Source organism: Ovis aries, chromosome 10 (assembly GCF_016772045.2).
Source record: "Ovis aries strain OAR_USU_Benz2616 breed Rambouillet chromosome 10, ARS-UI_Ramb_v3.0, whole genome shotgun sequence".
Taxonomy (NCBI): Eukaryota; Metazoa; Chordata; class Mammalia; order Artiodactyla; family Bovidae; genus Ovis; species Ovis aries.
This window is the reverse complement of record NC_056063.1, coordinates 15,642,072-15,660,715: the sequence shown is the minus strand read 5'-3', so window position 1 is coordinate 15,660,715 and position 18,644 is coordinate 15,642,072. Positions and strand designations below refer to the sequence as shown.

General features: G+C 43.4%; 1 protein-coding gene across 3 annotated transcripts in view; it reads right to left on the bottom strand.

Annotated features, from left to right (window-relative positions):
* Positions 1–2,243, bottom strand: part of GTF2F2 (general transcription factor IIF subunit 2) — a 136,737-nt gene extending 134,494 nt beyond the window's left edge. For all 3 annotated transcript variants that reach the window (XM_060394306.1, XM_060394307.1, XM_004012057.6), the window contains exon 1: positions 2,045–2,243. Coding sequence is in view for 1 of the 3 variants with exons in the window: in XM_004012057.6 (XP_004012106.1) it covers positions 2,045–2,110 (66 nt within the window). In the remaining 2 variants the exon portion in view is untranslated. The remainder of the gene's footprint in view (positions 1–2,044) is intronic.
* Between the last annotated feature and the right edge of the window lie 16,401 nt (positions 2,244–18,644).

The window sequence follows — 18,644 nt, the reverse complement described above, 5'->3', positions numbered from 1 at the left end:
TTTCCATCTGCAAAGGAGATCTCCTCCCTAATGATCTCTCTCCATCTAGCATGCAGGAGGAGAGAGATACTTGGTTACTCCATCATTTTAAATCACACTGATATCACTGTGATAAGTCAAAGCAGCACCAGAGATTAAGGCTAGGGTTGAAGAATAAGAGTTCATTCAGTCATTCATTCATGCATGCATACATCACATTATCTGAGCTATTTACCTTACACCAAACACAGTTCTGGGTGACAGGCAAGACGCCTACTCTCGCGAAATATGACTGTGCATGTGCTTTGAAGAATGTTAATACAGGCTCAACATGCTAGTGAATAATCATAAGGGCAGGAGCAGGGGACTACAGAAGATGAGATGGTTGGATGGCATCACCGACTCAATGAACATGAGTTTGAGTAAGCTCCGGGAATCGGTGATGGACAAAGAAGCCTGGTGTGCTGCAGTTCATGGGGTCGCAGAGTCAGACACAACTGAGCGACCGAACTGAATCATAAGGGAGCTACATCAGAGAGGAAGACTAGAAGGGCCTCTCAGATTTAACTGATAAACACTCAGACGTGTGATAAAAGCTTTCCAAAAATCTAACAAATAAAGGTCTCTATGTTTTACTTGAGTTTTCAAGACTATCATAATCACATTTTGAATATACACATGTCTTATGAAAACTTCCTAAGAAACAACAGTCCCCAATTTGAAAAAGTAAGGGATAAATAGTGTACTCACTAAGTGAAGAAGTGAAGGTTGCTCAGTGTCTGACTCTTTGCGACCCCATGGACTATACAGTCCATGGAATTCTCTAGGCCAGAATACCGGAGTGGGTAGCCTTTCCCTCCTCCAGGGGATCTTCCCAACCCAGGGATCGAACCTAGGTCTCCCACATTGCAAGTGGATTCCTTACCAGCTGAGCCACAAGGGAAGCTCAGTAAGTACTTACTAAGGGTTAATCAAAATGCTGCCTTTACCAAAAAAAAAAAAAATTACTGACAGTTTCACCTGAGACACAATCGAACTCTAAAAGAACACTCCAGTCCACAGTCTCTCCTTCCCTGAGTTCAGAGCACTCTCACCTCTCCTGGGAACTCCATAAGACCCATCAACCTAAAAGAACACCTTACGAGTGAAAGTGAAGTCACTTAGTCCTGTCCAACTCTTTGGGACCCCATGGACTGTAACTTATCAGGCTCCTTCAAAAGGGATTTTCCAGGCAAGGATACTGAAGTGGGCTGCCATTCCCTTCTCCAGGGGATCTTCCCCACCCAGGGATCGAACCTGGGTCTCCTGAATTGCAGGCAGATGCTTTACCATCTGAGCCACCAGGGTACTCAGAGAACAGTTCTACTTTCTGGCTCAGAAAACTACCCAGAAAGCAAACGCTCAACTTTCTTATAGAGATTGATGACTGAAATCAGTTTCAGCAAGTGGAGATGAAGAAATTCTTCAGCCTGGGATAAAATGCTCAAACTGGGGGGCCATCAAGACAGGAGCCCAGAAAAACCAGGTCGTGGGATAAGGAGATCCATTCCAGGCACGTTCAGACTCTTAGTTGGCTAAAACACACTGGGTGTCCCTGAACTAATGTCCTCGTCTGCAAACAAGCCTACCAACCAACCCTGCCTCTCAAGGTAAGCGAAGTTCTAAACGAGAGAGCCCTAATGAGTTTTAAAAGGTGCACAAAGTGGGACGGTCTCAAGTTACGTGTGTGTGTGTGCGTGTGTGTGCGCGCGCGTGTATGTTAGTTGCTCAGTCGTGTCCGACTCTTTATAACCCCATAGACTGCAGCCCACCAGGCCCCTCTGTCCATGGGGTTCTCCAGGCAAGAACACCGCAGTGGGTTGCCACTTCCTTCTCCCAAAGGAACTATAGAAAGAAAGTGAAGTCGCTCAGTCGTATCCGACCCTTTGAGACCCCATGGACTGTAGCCCACCAGGCTCCTCCGTCCATGGAATTTCCCAGGCAAGAGTACTGGAGTGGGTTGCCAGTTCCTTCTCCCCTCAAGTCACTTAAACTACTTTAAAAGCGAGAGCCACGCAAACCTTACCTTGACCAGCCACACTCCGGTGTTCTGTTTGGCGCCAGTCAGGTCGAGTTCTCCGCGCTCGGCCATGGGTCTGTCGCCGGCGGAGACCTGCGGACTTAGAGCAGCGGCCCCGGGAGCGGGTGACTGCGGGACGAGGGAGCGAAGCACACGGCGAACCCTGGCCGGAGGTTGACTGTGAAGAGCCCGCGGTCCAACTTCCGGGATGCCGGGAGCCCTGGGAAAGAAGAACACACACGGCCGGCAGCGGGGAACTGCGCCTGCGCACTGCGGCCGTCAGTACGGCGCGCTACTGAGGACAAACTTCATCGGCGTGCACCTTCTTGAGTGGGCGTGGCTACTTCCAGGGACTGTGTCTGAGTAATTGAAAACGAGGTTGGGATGGGCGCAAACATCAGCAGTACATATAAAGACCAGGTCAGAGTAACAGAAGAAAGTGTCAAAACAGAAAAACGGGGTTTAAAGAGACAAAGGCTGTCAGTGTATGTCCAATCCAGGCCAAGGAGAGAAAGACAGCATTTGGAGGACAGGTAGGAGAAATGAATAAAATGAATTAGCAGAGTGGTCTTTATTGAAAGGCTACCCTGAGCACCTTCAGTTAAACGAGTAGGGCGCACCCCTTTAAGACTCCAAAACCCAGAGCCCTTTGTTTTTTGTTTGCTATTGTTTTTAATTTATTTTTAATTGGAGTATAAGCGCTTTACAATGTTATGTTAGTTTCTGCTCTACGACAACATGAATCAGCTGTAAGTGTACATAAGTCCCCTCCGTCTTGAGCCCCCCTCCAACCCCACCTCTATCCCACCCCTCTAGGTTGTCAGAGAACCCCGACCTGAGCTCCCTGTGCGCTACAGCAACTACCCACGAGCTATTAATCGCTTTTTACACATGGTGGTGTATACATGTCAGTGGTACGCTGGCAGTCTGTCGCGCCCTCTCCTTTCCCGGCTGTGTCCGCAAGTTTGGAGCCGTTTCATGACGTCAATGACAATAGACATGTAACAGAAAACTCTGATTGTTCAACTCCCCTGCTTAAAGAGTCTCCCCTCTCTCTTCTTGCCTCTAGAATAAAATTCAGTCCTCTCCACATAGGCCCTCACAGTTTGACCTCATCAAAGTGTGGTGTACTCAATGCACCACGCATCTAAGCCCATCTAACCCGTCAGACCTCCCGGAACGTATCAGAATGTTCCTCAATTATTCAGAGCCTCTGCACACTGGATTCCCTTTACTCAGATGCCCTATTCTTCCCGTACTGCCTTCTGATTGGCAGACACCTACTTAGGTTTCAAGATTAATGGAAATGTCTCTTCCTATGAGACCTTCTATCAACTCCCCCAGAGGAAGATAATTTTTTCTTCCCGTCACAGTGTGCGTTACTTAGCACGATGAGCTATAATGCACTCGTTTACATACTGCCTTTGCTTTCTAGACTATGCGCTCTTCCTAGGCAGAAATGGTGGGTTTTCTTGTTGTTTAATCAAAGCATCTGGCACAAAGCTGACACCACATCAGATTTCAGTAGGCTTTGGCTGAATGAACATTTGCATGAAAAGAAACAAACAGTAAGATATTGTAAGAATGGCAAGTGACGTATTGAATCCTGCATCAGAACCATACACAGAATTGAAGAAATTCCATGTCTATTCAGCCTAGGGCTAGGAAAAGCTGTCAGGGCTCTGAGATCAGCTGGGGAAACCTAACAGGAAAAACAGGAGATCAGGAACATGTTGAAGAGGAAGATCACAGTCTTGTGTGTTCTTTAAGGCTCAAGAAATGGCCTTAAAAATATAAAAAGGACAAGTGGATAAAGAGAGCTGCTTTAAGCTTTGGTCAAATAGAAGGAATAAATTGGACTTCCCTGGTGGTGCAGTGGATATGAAACGAATCTGCCTGCCCATGCAAGGGGCCATAGGTTCGTTCCCTAGTCTGGGAAGATTCCACATGCTGCGGGACAGCTAAGCTTGTACGCCATAACTACGGAGCCTGTGCTCTAGAGCCCATGAGCCACAACTCCTGAGCCTGCAAGCTGCAATTACTGAAGCTCTTGTGCCTAGAGCCTGTGCTCCACAGCTAGAGACGCCACTGCAGTGAGAAGTCCATGAACCTCAACTAAGAGTAGCCCTGGCTCACTGCATCTAGAGAAAGCCCACATGCAGCAATGACTCAGCCCAACCCAAAATAATAAATATATAAATAAATAATTTTTAAAAAGAGTTTGACTCCTTTAAAAAATAAAAAAGAAGGAATAAATTGAAATATAAGACCATATGAGAAGAGAATTAACATAACCTAGATCACCCTAGTAATGAACTTCAGAGTAAAGGATTAGGACATTGGCTTTGATCTATGGCTAATGGGAAGTTTTAAAATGTGTGTGTGTGTTTACAGGGATCGGGTACAACAATCATCCTCAGACATTGTTGAATAAGAACAGACTTCTCCTATTTGTCCTTTTCAAATTTCCTTCCAGCTTTAAGAGAATGCTAATGGGCCACTAAAGGAAAAGAGGATGGGGCTCCGTGAAACGGGTTCACAGATTTACTTTGGAGACCAACATGGGAACAGATCCTGCAGCCAGATCTGATCCAGCTTTATGTCCCTCCGCCATGACCCTATACCCTTAACACAAGATTCTTGCACAGGTTCCTGGGATTGCCAGGCTTGTGCTCAGCCACTCAGTCGTATCTGACTCTTAGCAACCCTTTGGGCTGTAGCTGCAAGGCTCCTCTGTCCATGGGGTTTTTCAGGCAAGAATACTGGGTTGCCATTTCCTCCTCCAGGGGATCTTCCTGACCCAGGGATTGAGCCTGTGTGTCTTGCCTCTTCTGCACTGCAGACAGATTCTTTACTGCTGAGCCACCAGGGAAGTCCCTCCCTGGATTTCTCCTTGCAGTCAGTTAGGTATATCCAGTGCAGATATGTTAGGTATCTCTATTGCCATTCATGAGAGACACGGGCTCTCTCCCTGGGTCAGGAAGATCCTCTAGAGGAGGGCATCATGGCAACCCACTCCAGTATTCTTGCCTGGAGAACCCCATGGATAGAGGAGCCTGGCGGGCTACAGTCCATAGCGTCACAAACCGCTGGGACTGAAGTGACTTAGCACAGACCACACATTGGCAATCATGCCAGGGATCATTAGTATTCTCTTCACTACTGGAAATAGAGTCATTGGCATCTTTAAATCTAATGAGATTAGATAGCCAATTCCAGAAACTCAGAACCGATTCAGAAAACCCATCCTTAATATTCTGGTTCTCTAGGATCACTCTCAGCACCAATCTCTGTATTAGTCAGGGTTCTCCAGAGAAATACACAGCTAGCTAGCTAACTAGCTGGATGATAGGCATTTACTGTATAGGAATTAACTCACATGGAGGCTGAAAGTGAAAGTCGCTCTTTGTGACTGTACAGTCCATGGAATTCTCCAGGCCAGAATACTGGAGTGGGTAGCCTTTCCCTTCTCCAGGGGATCTTCCCAACCCAGGAATTGAACCAGGGCCTCCTGCACTGCAGGCAGATTCTTTACCAACTGAGCTATCAGGGAAGCCCTGTGGAGCCTGAGAAGTCCTAAACTCTGCAGTTGACAAGCTGAAGACCAGGAGAGCTGAAGGTATGCTTCTAGTCTGAGTTCAAAGGCCTGAGAGGCAGGAGAGATGCTGATGTAATTTCCAGGCCAAATCTAAGGCAGGAGATGATAAATGTCTCAGCTTGAAGACAGGCCGAGAGAGTGCATTCTCTCTTCCTGAACCTTTTCATCTAGTTTGGCCTTCAACTGATTGGGTGAGGCTCACCTAGATAGAGGAGGACAATCTAATTTACTTAGTCTGTTGATTCAAATGTTAATTAATTCACAAATACCCTCAAAGGACACACCCAGAATGATGCTGGACCAAATATTTGGGCAACCTGAGGCCCAGTCACGTTGACACATAAAATTAATCATCACAGACAGATACAGAGCTCAGCACCCAGAAAGAAACTGCAAAATTCTGTGTACAGAATTTCCCTGGCGACTCAGCAGTTAAGACACTTGCTTCTGCAGCAGCAAGGGTACACTCCCTGACTGGAAAACTAAGATCCCACATGCTATGCAGAGTGGCCCAAAAAAAAAAAAAAAAAACAAACTTTACTTTCCCAGATGACTAACTAGTCAAGTTTTATTTAATCGCTGAAGGCACAAATGCAAGTCAAGGAGGGAAGGCGCGAGAACTCACTGTTGGCTGAAAATTTTTCAAGAAGACAATAGGGAATCCTCCATGTTTTATAAATTTCAGTTCAGTTCAGTTCAGTCGCTCAGTCGTGTCCGACTCTGCGACCCCATGAATCACAGCACACCAGGCCTCCCTGTCCATCATCAGCTCCCGGAGTTCACTCAGACTCACGTCCATCGAGTCAGTGATGCCATCCAGCCATCTCATCCTCTGTCGTCCCCTTGTCCTCCTGCCCCCAATCCCTCCCAGCATTAGAGTCTTTTCCGATGAGTCAACTCTTTGCATGAGGTGGCCAAAGTACTGGAGTTTCACTTTAGCATCATTCCTTCCAAAGAAATCCCAGGGCTGATCTCCTTCAGGACGGACTGGTTGGATCTCCTTGCAGTCCAAGGGACTCTCAAGAGTCTTCTCCAACACCACAGCTCAAAAGCATCAATTCTTCGGTGCTCAGCCTTCTTCACAGTCCAATTTTCACATCCATACATGACCACAGGAAAACCCATAGCCTTGACTAGACGGACCTTAGTTGGCAAAGTAATGTCTCTGCTTTTGAATATGCTATCTAGATCGGTCATAACTTTTCTTCCAAGGAGTAAGCGTCTTTTAATTTCATGGCTGCAGTCACCATCTGCAGTGATTTTGGAGCCCAAAAAAATAAAGTCTGACACTGTTTCCACTGTTTCCCCATCTATTTGCCATGAAGTGTTGGGACCGGATGCCATGATCTTCGTTTTCTGAATGTTGAGCTTTAAGCCAACTTTTTCACTCTCCACTTTCACTTTCATCAAGAGGCTTTTTAGTTCCTCTTCACTTTCTGCCATAAGGGTGGTGTCATCTGCATATCTGAGGTTATTGATATTTCTCCCGGCAATCTTGATTCCAGCTTGTGCTTCTTCCATCCCAGCGTTTCTCATGATGTACTCTGCATAAAAGTTAAATCAGCAGGGTGGCAATATACAGCCTTGACGTACTCCTTTTTCTATTTGGAACCAGTTTGTTGCTCCATGTCCAGTTCTAACTATTGCTTCCTGATCTGTGTATAGGTTTCTCAAGAGGCAGGTCAGGTGGTCTGGTATTCCCATCTCTTTCAGAATTTTCCACAGTTTATTGTGATCCACACAGTCAAAGGCTTTGGCATAGTGAATAAAGCAGAAACAGATGTTTTTTTGGAACTCTCTTGCTTTTTCTATGATCCAGTGGATGTTGGCAATTTGATCTCTGGTTCCTCTGCCTTTTCTAAAACCAGCTTGAACATCTGGAAGTTCACAGTTCACATATTGCTGAAGTCTGGCTTGGCGAATTTTGAGCATTACTTTACTAGCATGTGAGATGAGTGCAATTGTGCGGTAGTTTGAGCATTCTTTGGCATTGCCTTTCTTTGGGATTGGAGTGAAAACTGACCTTTTCCAGTCCTGTGGCCACTGCTGAGTTTTCCAAATTTGCTGGCATATTGAGTGCAGCACTCTCACAGCATCATCTTTCATGATTTGAAATAGCTCAACTGGAATTCCATCACCTCCACTAGCTTTGATCATTAGTGTTCTGCATAAAGAGGAGGTGCATCTGCAAACTCTGCAGGGACTTGTGTGTTGGTGTCTGTGGAGCAGAGGGGATGCCAGCAGGCAGGGCACAGTGAGTGAATGGGGAGGCGGTGACTGTGCCACCAGTTGGAGAGAGAATAGATCAGCCCAAATACACACCTGAAGAAGAGTGGATTTGTTTTTTTGTTTTTTTGTTTTTTGGTCACATCATGTGGCTTGCAGGATCTTAGTTCCCTGACCAGGGATCCAACCCCGGCCCCTGGTATTGGAAACTTGGAGTCCTAACCACTAGACTACCAGGGAAGTCCCTGAAGAAGAGTTTTAAGCTTGAGTATAAAATAATCAGATTTACATTTTTAAAAAAGATCTCTCTAGCTATTGTAGGGGGTGGGGGGGGAGGTGGATAGGAAGAGTCCAGAATGGAAACCGAGAGACTAGACATTACTGCACTAATCCATGTAGGCGGGGATAGTGGTTTGCATTAGGAAGCTGGCAGTGGAGATGAGAAGATGAACAGGAAAATATAGATAGATTTAGGAGATCAAATTGACAATGTTTTGTGATTCCTTGCTGTGTAGCAAAACAACACCATTTACTGGGCAGAAGATCTGAATATACATTTTTCTAAAGAAGACATACATAAAACCAATTGGCACATGAAAAGATGCTCAACTTTGCTGATCATTAGAGAAACGCAAATCAAAACCACCAGGAGATAGCACTTCACACCTGTCAGAACGGCTGTCATCAAAAAGTCTACAAATACAAATGTTGGTGAGGATGTGGAGGAAGGGGGCTATACATTGCTGGTGAGAATGTAAACTGGGGCAGTCACTCTGGAAAACAGTATAGAAGTTCTTCAAAAAACTAAAAACAGAACTATCATGCTGCTGCTGCTGCTAAGTCGCTTCAGTCGTGTCCGACTCTGTGCGACCCCAGGGACGGCAGCCTACCTGGCTCCTCTGTCCATGGGATTTGCCAGGCAAGAGTACTGGAGTGTGTTGCCATTGCCTTCTCCAAGAACTATCATATGATACAGCAATTCCCCTCCTGGGCATATAGCTGAAGAAAACAAAAATACTAATTTAGAAGGATACCTACTGGGGAGGTTGGGGGGGTAGTTTCAAGGGGAAGGGGATATATGTGTACCTATGGCTGATTCATGTGGAGGTTTGACAGAAAACAGCAAAATTCTGTAAAGCAATTATCCTTCAGTAAAAAATAAATTAATTTTTTAAAAAAGGATACATGCACCCCCATGTTCTTAGCACATTATTTACAACAGCCAAAATATGGAAGCAACCTGTGTCCATCAACAGATGAATGGATAAAGAAGATGTGTGTGTGTGTTGTAGCTAAATCATGTGTGACTCTTTAGTGACCCTTTGGACTGTAGCCCACCAGGCTCCTCTGTCCCTGGGATTTTCCAGGCAAGAATACTGGAGTGGGTTGCCATTTCCTCCTCTGAGGGATCTTCCTGACCCAGGGATCGAACCTGAGTATCCTGCATTAGCAGGCAGATTCTTTACCACTGAGCCAGCAGGGAAGTCTGTGTGTGTGTGTGTATGTATACATATATAGTGGAATACTGCTGCTGCTGCTGCTAAGTCGCTTCAGTCGTGTCCGACTCTGTGCGACCACACAGATGGCAGCCCACCAGGCTTCCCCGTCCCTGGGATTCTCCAGGCAAGAACACTGGAGTGGAATACTACTGAGTCATATAAAATAATGAAATTCTGCCATTTTGCAACAATGTAGATCGATCAAGAAGGTTATTATGTTAGTGAAAAAAGTCAGACAGAGAAAGAGAAATACTATATGTTGTCACTTATACCTGGAATCTAAAAAATAAAACTAATGTATCAAAACAGAAACAGACCCACAGATACAGAGAATAAATTAAGGGTTAACAGGGAGAGAGAAGAGAGGTAGGGGAGAAGGGGGAGGGGATTAAGAGATACAAAGTACTATGTATAAAATAATCAACAAGGATATAGCGCAGGGAGATATAGTCATTATTTTGTGAAAACTTTAAAAGGAGATAATCTATAAAAATATATAACAATGTTATATATCTAATGGAGAAGGCAATGGCCCCCCACTCCAGTACTCTTGCCTGGAAAGTCCCATGGGCAGAGGAGCATGGTAGGCTGCAGTCCATGGGGTCGCTACTAGTTGGATACGACTGAGCGACTTCACTTTCACTTTTCACTTTCATTCATTGGAGAAGGAAATGGCAGCCCACTCCAGTGTTCTTGCCTGGAGAATCCCAGGGATGGGGGAGCCTGGTGGGCTGCTGTCTGTGGAGTCGCACAGAGTCGGACATGACTGAAGTGACTTAGTAGTAGTAGTATATATCTGAAACTAATGAAATTTTGTTAATCAACTACAATTTAAAAAAAAAAAAGGATCATTTACCAAGTGATAACTCAGTACCAGAAAACAGAACAAAACAGAAACACATAAACACACATTGCTTTGCCCCTTCTGGGAGATGAGACACGACTCTGCATGTATTTTGCCTGACGGATGACATAATTCAGGGGAATTGCTTTTGTTAAGCATCTTACGTCTGATGTAACATATGGTTACTGTGGCCTACTAGAAGCCCTCAGTCTCAGTAAGTCAGTTTAATTGCCCATTAGGGATTACTCTGGGAATAAAGTGTTAAATAAAGCATGAGAAAATTTAATTTGTCATTGCAATAATGAAATTCAATTTGTTTTCATATATGATTTACCAAAACAGTCATATCATACTTTATATATTAAATAAAATTATAGTTAGGAAATAGCACTGAAATACTTGATCAAAGTGCCTGGATAAAAATCACAAATGACAGTTAAGTCCTAAAATATCATATTAAACAGATGGATCCTCACTAGTATGCTGATTTCAAAGCCAGGGAAGCCATGTGGGCTGAATATCAATGAGGAGTTATGTCCATATCCCTGCTACGGGCAAAAGCTAGAGGCTTCCTTATTGATGGATCCGACTTCCCACCCAAATCTACAAACATCAGGGGCAGGATCATGTCCACATGCAGGGCAAGGTGAAAATATTAGCTAAAGCAAAGCTGTGCCTCCCCTATCCATAGGTAGAGTCAAGAAAAGTTCAGTGTAGGGAGTTCCTGGGTGGTCCAGTAGCAAAGACTTCTAGCTCCCCATGCAGGGGAGGGAGCTAGATCCCACAGTCTGCAATTAAAACATCCCACAAGCACATCAAAGACCTGTGGTCACATCAAAGATTTGTGGTCAAATAAATAAATAAACGTGTATATATCTTTTAAAAACAAAAAAAAAAGTTCAGTTTAAGGCTCCTTTCTACAGGTAGAGCTCTTGCAATAGCTTTGTCAGTGTTATCTTTACTCATCTCTTCTGTAATGACTGATTTGATGATGGCTCTGAAAAAGGTCCATTTAGTCAAAGCTACAGAGAAGGCAATGGCACCCCACTCCAGTACTCTTGCCTGGAAAATCCCATGGACAGAACCTGGTGGGCTGCAGTCCATGGGTTCACACAGAGTCTGACATGACTGAATCAACTTAGCAGCAGCAGCAGTCAAAGCTATGGTTTTTCCAGCAGCCCTGTACAGATGTGAGAGTTGTACCGTAAAGAAGGCTGAGTGCTGAAGAATTGATGCTTTCGAACTGTGGTGCTGGAGAAGACTCTTGAGAGTCTCCTGGAGAGCAAGGAGACAAACCAACCAGTCCTAAAGGAAATCAACCCTGAATATTCATTGGCAGGACTGACGCTGAAGCTGAAGCTCCAATAGTCTGGCCACCTGATGCGAAGAGCCAACTCACTGGAGAAGACCCTGATGCTGGGAAAGATTGAGAGCAGAAGAAGAGGGCAACAGAGGATGAGATAGTTGGATGACATCACCGACTCAATGGACATGAGTTTGAGCAAGCTCCAGGAGATAGTGAAGGACAGGGAAGCCTGGCGTGCCACAATCCATGGGTCTCAAAGAGTCTGAAATGACTTAGTGACTGAACCACAACTGTTCCATATACTTGCTGGAGACCTAGGGTTCTTCCATCTTATTATTTCACCATCTCTGGGATGTTGTCCTTATCTACATCATGGACCACAAAGTCTGCATCTTCCAACCAGCAAGAAGAAGGGAAAAGGGCAAAGAATTATACATCACTTTGGTCAGAGATTCAAAATATGTTTTTTTCACAGCAGTATTATTTACAAGAGCCGAGAGGTGGAAGCAACCCACGTGTCCAAGAAGGGATGAATGAATAGACAAAATGTGGTCTATATATACAGTGCGGTATTATTCAGCCTTAAAAAAGGAATGAAATTCTGTCACATGCTGCAGTATGGATGAACTTTGATGACACTATGCCGAGTGAAATAAGACAGTCAGAAAAAGAGAAATACGTGTGATTCCACTGACATGAGGTATCCAGAGTAGTCCAATTCACAAAAACATAGTAGAAAAAGTGGTAGAATAGTGGGTTAGGAGGCAGGGGGGATGAGAGTTGTTTAATGAGTGTGGAGTTTCAGTTTGCAAGATGAGAGAATAGTGGAGCAGGATGATGGCGATGGTTGCACAAAAATGTGAATGGCCTTACTGCCCCTGAGTGGTCCACTTTAACATGGCCAAGAGTAAAGACTCTAGGACTTTCCTGGTGCTCCAGTGGTTAAGAATCTGCACTTCCAATGCAGGGGGTGCATATTTGATCCCTGGTCAGGGAACTAAGAGCCCACTGCTGCAACTAAGATCTGATGTGGCCCAAATATCAATAAAATTACATACAATGTTTGAAAGAGTAAATATTCTGTATATTTTGCCACAGTTTTAAAAAACACTTAAAGACGAAAATGTTTATCGTCTGAATTGGGATCCAAATGAGAGCCATACACTGTGATTGGTTGAAATGTCTCTTCCTTCTCATTCTCTACCTCTGTCTCATTGTTAAAGAAATTAGATTCGTTTCTTAGATATAGTTCTTTATACACTTTTCTTTTTTTAAAAAAATCATTTGTCTGCATTGGGACTTAGTTGTAGCACACAAGGAATTCTCTGAGTCATGCAAGATCTTTTGTGGTCACGGGTTTAGTTGCCTCGTAGCAAGTGGGATCTGATTTCTGCAACCAGGGATCAAACCCACATCTTCTGCACTGCAAAAGTGAAGTTGCTCAGTCGTGTCCGACTCTTTGCGACCCCATGGACTGCAGCCTACTAGGCTTCTCCCACCATGGGATTCTCCAGGCAAGAGTACTGGAGTGGGTTGCCATTTCCTTCTCCATGGGGATCTTCCCGACCCAGGGATCGAACCCGGGTCTCCCGCATTCCAGGGAGACGCTCTAACCTCTGAGCCACCAGGGAGTGGTAAGGTGGATTCTTAACCACTGGACCACCAGGGAAGTCTCCAAGTATACACTTTGCTACATTCTGCATTTTACTCATTGTGTCTTCAGGGTATCATTTATGATGTTTCTCCTTCCCTTTTATTTTCTACAAAGTGCTAGTTAGATCTTGAGGTATGGTCAGACTCGGGCTTAATTTTGGTGGAGGTGAACATAACTTCCTTACTATGCGCTCTTATGCACTACCAGTAAGATATAGATCACATCTAGCTTTCTTTCTTTTGTGATATTGGCAGCCATTGACGAGTATTGCTTACAGCCAGTAATTCATTGTGCTGTGCTTAGCTGCTCAGTCAAGTACAATTCTTTGTGACCCTATGGACTGTAGCCCACCAGGCTCCTCTGTCCATGGGATTCTCCAGGCAAGAATACTAGAGTGGGTTGCCATGCCCTCCTTCAGGGGATCTTCCCAACCCAGGAATTGAACCAGGGTCCCCTGCATTGCAGGTCAAACTTTACCGACTGAGCTCCCAGGGAAGCCCAGTGATTCATTAGGGATTGCAAAATGGTTATAATCAAATTCTATCATTCCTTCTTTGAAAAAACTTTCCCAACATCATTCCCGTGAGACAGAAGGTAAAAACTGGACTCTGGCACAGACCTGAGTGAAGGAGGTGTAAGGTTTTCATCATGTGAAGGTGGGGCAGTTGACCAATGAGTACTTGGATTCCAAAATACATCCTGAGCGCTGGAGAAGTACTCCAGGGACTTGGGCTCTCAATGCCCCTGCAGTTCTCTGACACCCAGGCTTGCATCCTCTTTCCCTTTTAACCCCAAAGTTATAGCCTTTTCTGTTTTATTTTTCCCACAGCGTCCTTTGATCACCTATCAAGAAGAGTCTGTTAAAACTGGAGATCCCAAACTTGCTACTGGTTGATTGCCAAATGGTTTTTGTTCCCCCCCACATAATGGATTTCTACAGCATTTGCCTCTCAAACATCCAGAAAGAAAGGCACTGTCTTTGCTAAACTAAGAGAATCAAGTGCCAAGTAATGCTATTTAATTTACACTAAAGTTTGGCTCTGCGTGGGGGTAAACTAGACTGGGTAGCAAGTTGGTTCTGGAAGTAGCTGCCCCATGTGGGCACATCACTGCAATGCCTCGGAACCAATAAACAAGTTATTTGTTTACTGTCCTCTGGGAAGACAACACTGATCAAGATGGAATGACTCCTGAGAGGAGTCAGTAGTTAGTGATGTTTCTGCTCCATTGCTGTTTTATTTTTCTGGCTTCAAGGTGCAGATTCAACTCTAGCAGGACAGAAAGCCCTTAGCAATTACTTATTATTCTATATCCTTTTGTTCCTATGTAGCCCTCATTAATAAAAATAATCAGAATTTGCCTGTTTCCTGAATCCAGAGAGCATTACGTAAATCACACTTTTAAATTGACTTTATTGCATTGATTCTTTTACTTCCAGCTTGCAGAGACCTTAAGCCGTGAATGCTTTGCTGTGAAAGGGATGTTAATTGCTTTCCCTGGGGTCAAACACGCTCTTTGTAAATCATGACTCCGACAGTCACTAAGAACCCAGAAGAAGAACTGACCATCAGTCTTACAAGAGTTATAATTGAGCATTTTTCACTTAACTCTAATGTAGATTGTTTTTCAATGGACTTTTTCTCTTCTATCATCTTCTAAATGAAATAATCACTGTGACTCTTTAGACTCAGATTATTCATTTACTCTGAGGAGTCTTTCCAAGAATTTCTTCCCTCAGTGACTAAAATATCTCTCTCTCTTTCTCTATCTCAGTCCCTCTCTCCTTCTTTGTCTCTCTTTTCTTGGGTCACTGATGATTTACAAAGTGCGCTTCACAGTTCTGATTTTCTGTATTGCCTCTAGAGATGATGTTGACAGGTGGTAGAGAGACAAATGCTGAGGTAAAAAGTCCTCTCCATATTCAGGCGGATTTAACTAATATCTTCTTGTGCGAAGAGGCAGACTAGGGCAAATATGTTGCAGCTGCTATGTTACCATGTTGAATTTAGCTGAACTTTCTATGTGCTATTTAAATTCCACGAGGGAAGAAAAAGGAAAACTATAATACTTCTATTGAGAGAATGCCAGAACAAACTTTTGGATGTGAGTTACTGCCTATCTTCCTGAGCAACTCCTGTTGCTGCCTTTGGCTATGACTCCACAGCGGTTTTAGAATATATCCCAACCTAGTCAAACTTACAAGCTTTTGCACTGCAAAGGAAACCATAAACAAAACTAAAAGACAACTTACAGAATGGGAGAAAATATTTGCAAATGATGCAACTGACAAGTGCTTGATTTCCAAAATATACGAACAGCTCATAGAACTCAACAACAAAAAGCAAACAACCCGATCGAAAAATGGGCAGAAGACCTAAATAGACATTTCTACAAAGAAGAAATGCACTTGGCCAAAAAGCACATAAAAAGATGTTCACCATCACTAATTATTATGCAAATCAAAACGACAGTGAGGTACCACCTTACAGCTGTCAGAATGGCCATCATTATAAAGTCTACAGATAACAAATGCTGGAGAGGGTGTGGAGAAAGGAAACCTTCCTACACTGTTGGTTGGGGTGTAAATCGGTGCAGCCACCGTGGAAAAGAGTATCGAGATTCCTCAGAAACTAAAAGTAGAATTACCATATGATCCAGTAATCCCAGTCTGAGGCATATACCTGGACAAAACTCTAATTCAACAAGAAACATGCACCCTTATGTTCATAGCAGCATCATTCACCATAGTCGAAACACGGAAGCAACCTAGATGCCCACCGACAGATGAATGGATGAAGATGTGGTACGTAAGTACAGTGGAATACTACTCAGCCATGAAAAAGGACAAAATAATGCCATTTGCTGCAACATGGAGGCAACTAGAGATTATGATACTAAATGAAGTAAGTCAGAAAGAGAAAGACAAATCCCAAATGATATCACACATGTGGAATCTAAAATATGTCACAACGAACATGTCTACAAAACAGAAATAGACTCACAGACATAGGGAAGAGACTGGTGGTTGCCACGGGGGAAGGTGTTGGGGAAGGGACAGCGTGGGAGGTTGGGGTTAGCAGATGTAAACTTCTGTACAGAGAACAGATAAACAACAAGGTCCCACCATATAGCACAGAGAACTATATTCAATATCCCATGATAAACCATAATGGAAAAGAATGTTATGAGTATTTTGTTTAATATTATAATCTTAATTTATAATATTTTAAAGATATTATAAGTATTTAAGGTATTGAAATATTTTGAAAGACTGTATATATATATATAGTGAATCAATTTTCTGTACAACAGAAATTAACATTGTAAATCAACTAAATTTCAATAAAATAGTATTAAAACTGAACAATAAGGTAAACTACATCCCAATTCTTTGATGCTCCTTCTTTCAAAATGTGAATGTGAAGCCTAGGACCCGTTCCTCTTGCATAATGACTCACTTCAAAGAGAACGTGATGAGAGTGAAATTATATGATTTCCATTCCTAGGATACCAAGGCTAGTTTTCCACCTGTTCCTCTCTGTCTCAGCAACTAGCTGAATCAGTTTATTCAGCATACATACAGCCTGCAAGGGGTTCCCAGGTGGCGCTAGTGGTAAAGAACTCGCCTGCCAATGCAGGAGACATAAGTGACGCAAGTTCAATCCCTGGGTCGGGAAGATCCCCTGGAGGAGGGCATGGCAACTCACTCCAGTATTCTTGCCTAGCGAATTCTATGGACAGAGGAGCCTGGTGGGCTACAGTCCATGGGGTCACAAGGAGTCAGACATGACTGAGCAACTGAGCATGCAGGCAGTCCCCAAATGCTCATTTGTAAATACAATAATTATAACATAATCCAATTTAAAAAATCTCTAACGAATAAAACAAAATAGCCGCCTCCGTAGGAAAGGTCAGTTGTGTATATTTTAAGATGAAAACACTAATGGGAAGTTTGAGATTTATGGTTTGTGTGTGTTGGTCCCTCAGTCATGTCCAACTCTGCAACTCCACAGACTATAGGACCAGGCTCCTCTGTCCATGGAATTCTCCAGTCAGGATTACTGGAGTGGGAAGCCATTCTCTTCTTCAGGGAATCTTCTCAACCTGGGGATTGAACCTGGGTCTCCCACATTGCAGGCAGATTGTTTATCCTCTGAACCACCAGGAAAGCCTGAGACTTATGGTTTAGAACCTTGATATTCAAAGTGTGTTCCCCAGACTGACAATATCACATCTAGAGCTCTGTAAGCAATGCAGAATTAAAAGCCCTACCCTAGACCTGCTGAATCAGAATCTGCATTTTAAACATCCCCGGGTGATTCATATGCACTTGAAACTTTGAGAATGGAGGTGGAATGGGGGTGGTTAATTCATACATTCATTTATTCGACAAATATTTCTTGAATATTCATTGCATCAGGGATAGAGCAGTGAACAAGGCAAGTCAGAAACTTTCAATTCTCTTCTAGCTCTCAAATTTTGCATTTTTTAAAGCTAATTCTTTGACAGGTAGAATTATTTTTCTCTGCCTTTTCTCCCACCGTTACATGATGAGAGCATCATGAAACTCCAAAGAGAAAAAGCAGGTGCTAGAGAAAGTTGGGTAGGGCATGTGTAGAGATTCCTTTAAGATCAGAACTCTATTTCTCTAAAATCAGAGTAGAATAAAACACCCACCACTGCCGCTGACAGCTTGCGACAAATTGCCTCCTTAAGGATTCCAAGGTCCTCTGACTCCACTTTCAAAACTGCTTCACAAATCATTGGGCAAGTTCACAATACTTCAGAACAGTGAGATTCTGATAGCTTGCCAGGCATCCATTGTCGTGTCTTGCAAAGTTGTATCTCTAACAGTAAGCCACAGGGCTAGAGAAAGCGGCAGAGACTCATCTATGCCAACAAAGCCAAAACTTGCTCCTTAAAAACTAACCACAGGACTAGAAACATTTTTATCTTTAAAATTTCATGAATAGGCCTTTAGGCAGTAAAAAACAAAGTAAGGAGGAGAATAAAAGAACAGAAAAAAAGTAAAAGAAAGTATGAAAAAAAGAAGTACAGCGCAAGGACTAACCTCCGTTTCTATTTACTGGTCCCAGGTGCCCCAGGCTGCCTGCCTTTGGTCTGATTCCTTCATTTTCGCAGACAGTAAAGCAAAAGCTAAAGCTATTATTTTAAAATGTCATTTCCTTTCTCTCAGAGGTCAGATTTCCAAAACGACTCTTTTCAAAGGTTGAAAGAAAAATTGATTTTTAAGACGAAATCCTTTGTCAATTTTATAAGGTTGCTCCTTTTTTAACCCTTGCAAATAAGATTCCTCTGTTTATGCATATGACAAGCAGGCTGCTTTTCGCCTGTAACATCTCCAGTCCTGTAAATCTACACACATGTGATTAAATAATATGGGTCATATTATTTGTTGGGGGAAATTTTTTGTTAAACTAATTAAACCACTGGGTATCAACCCTTTAAAATCTTAATG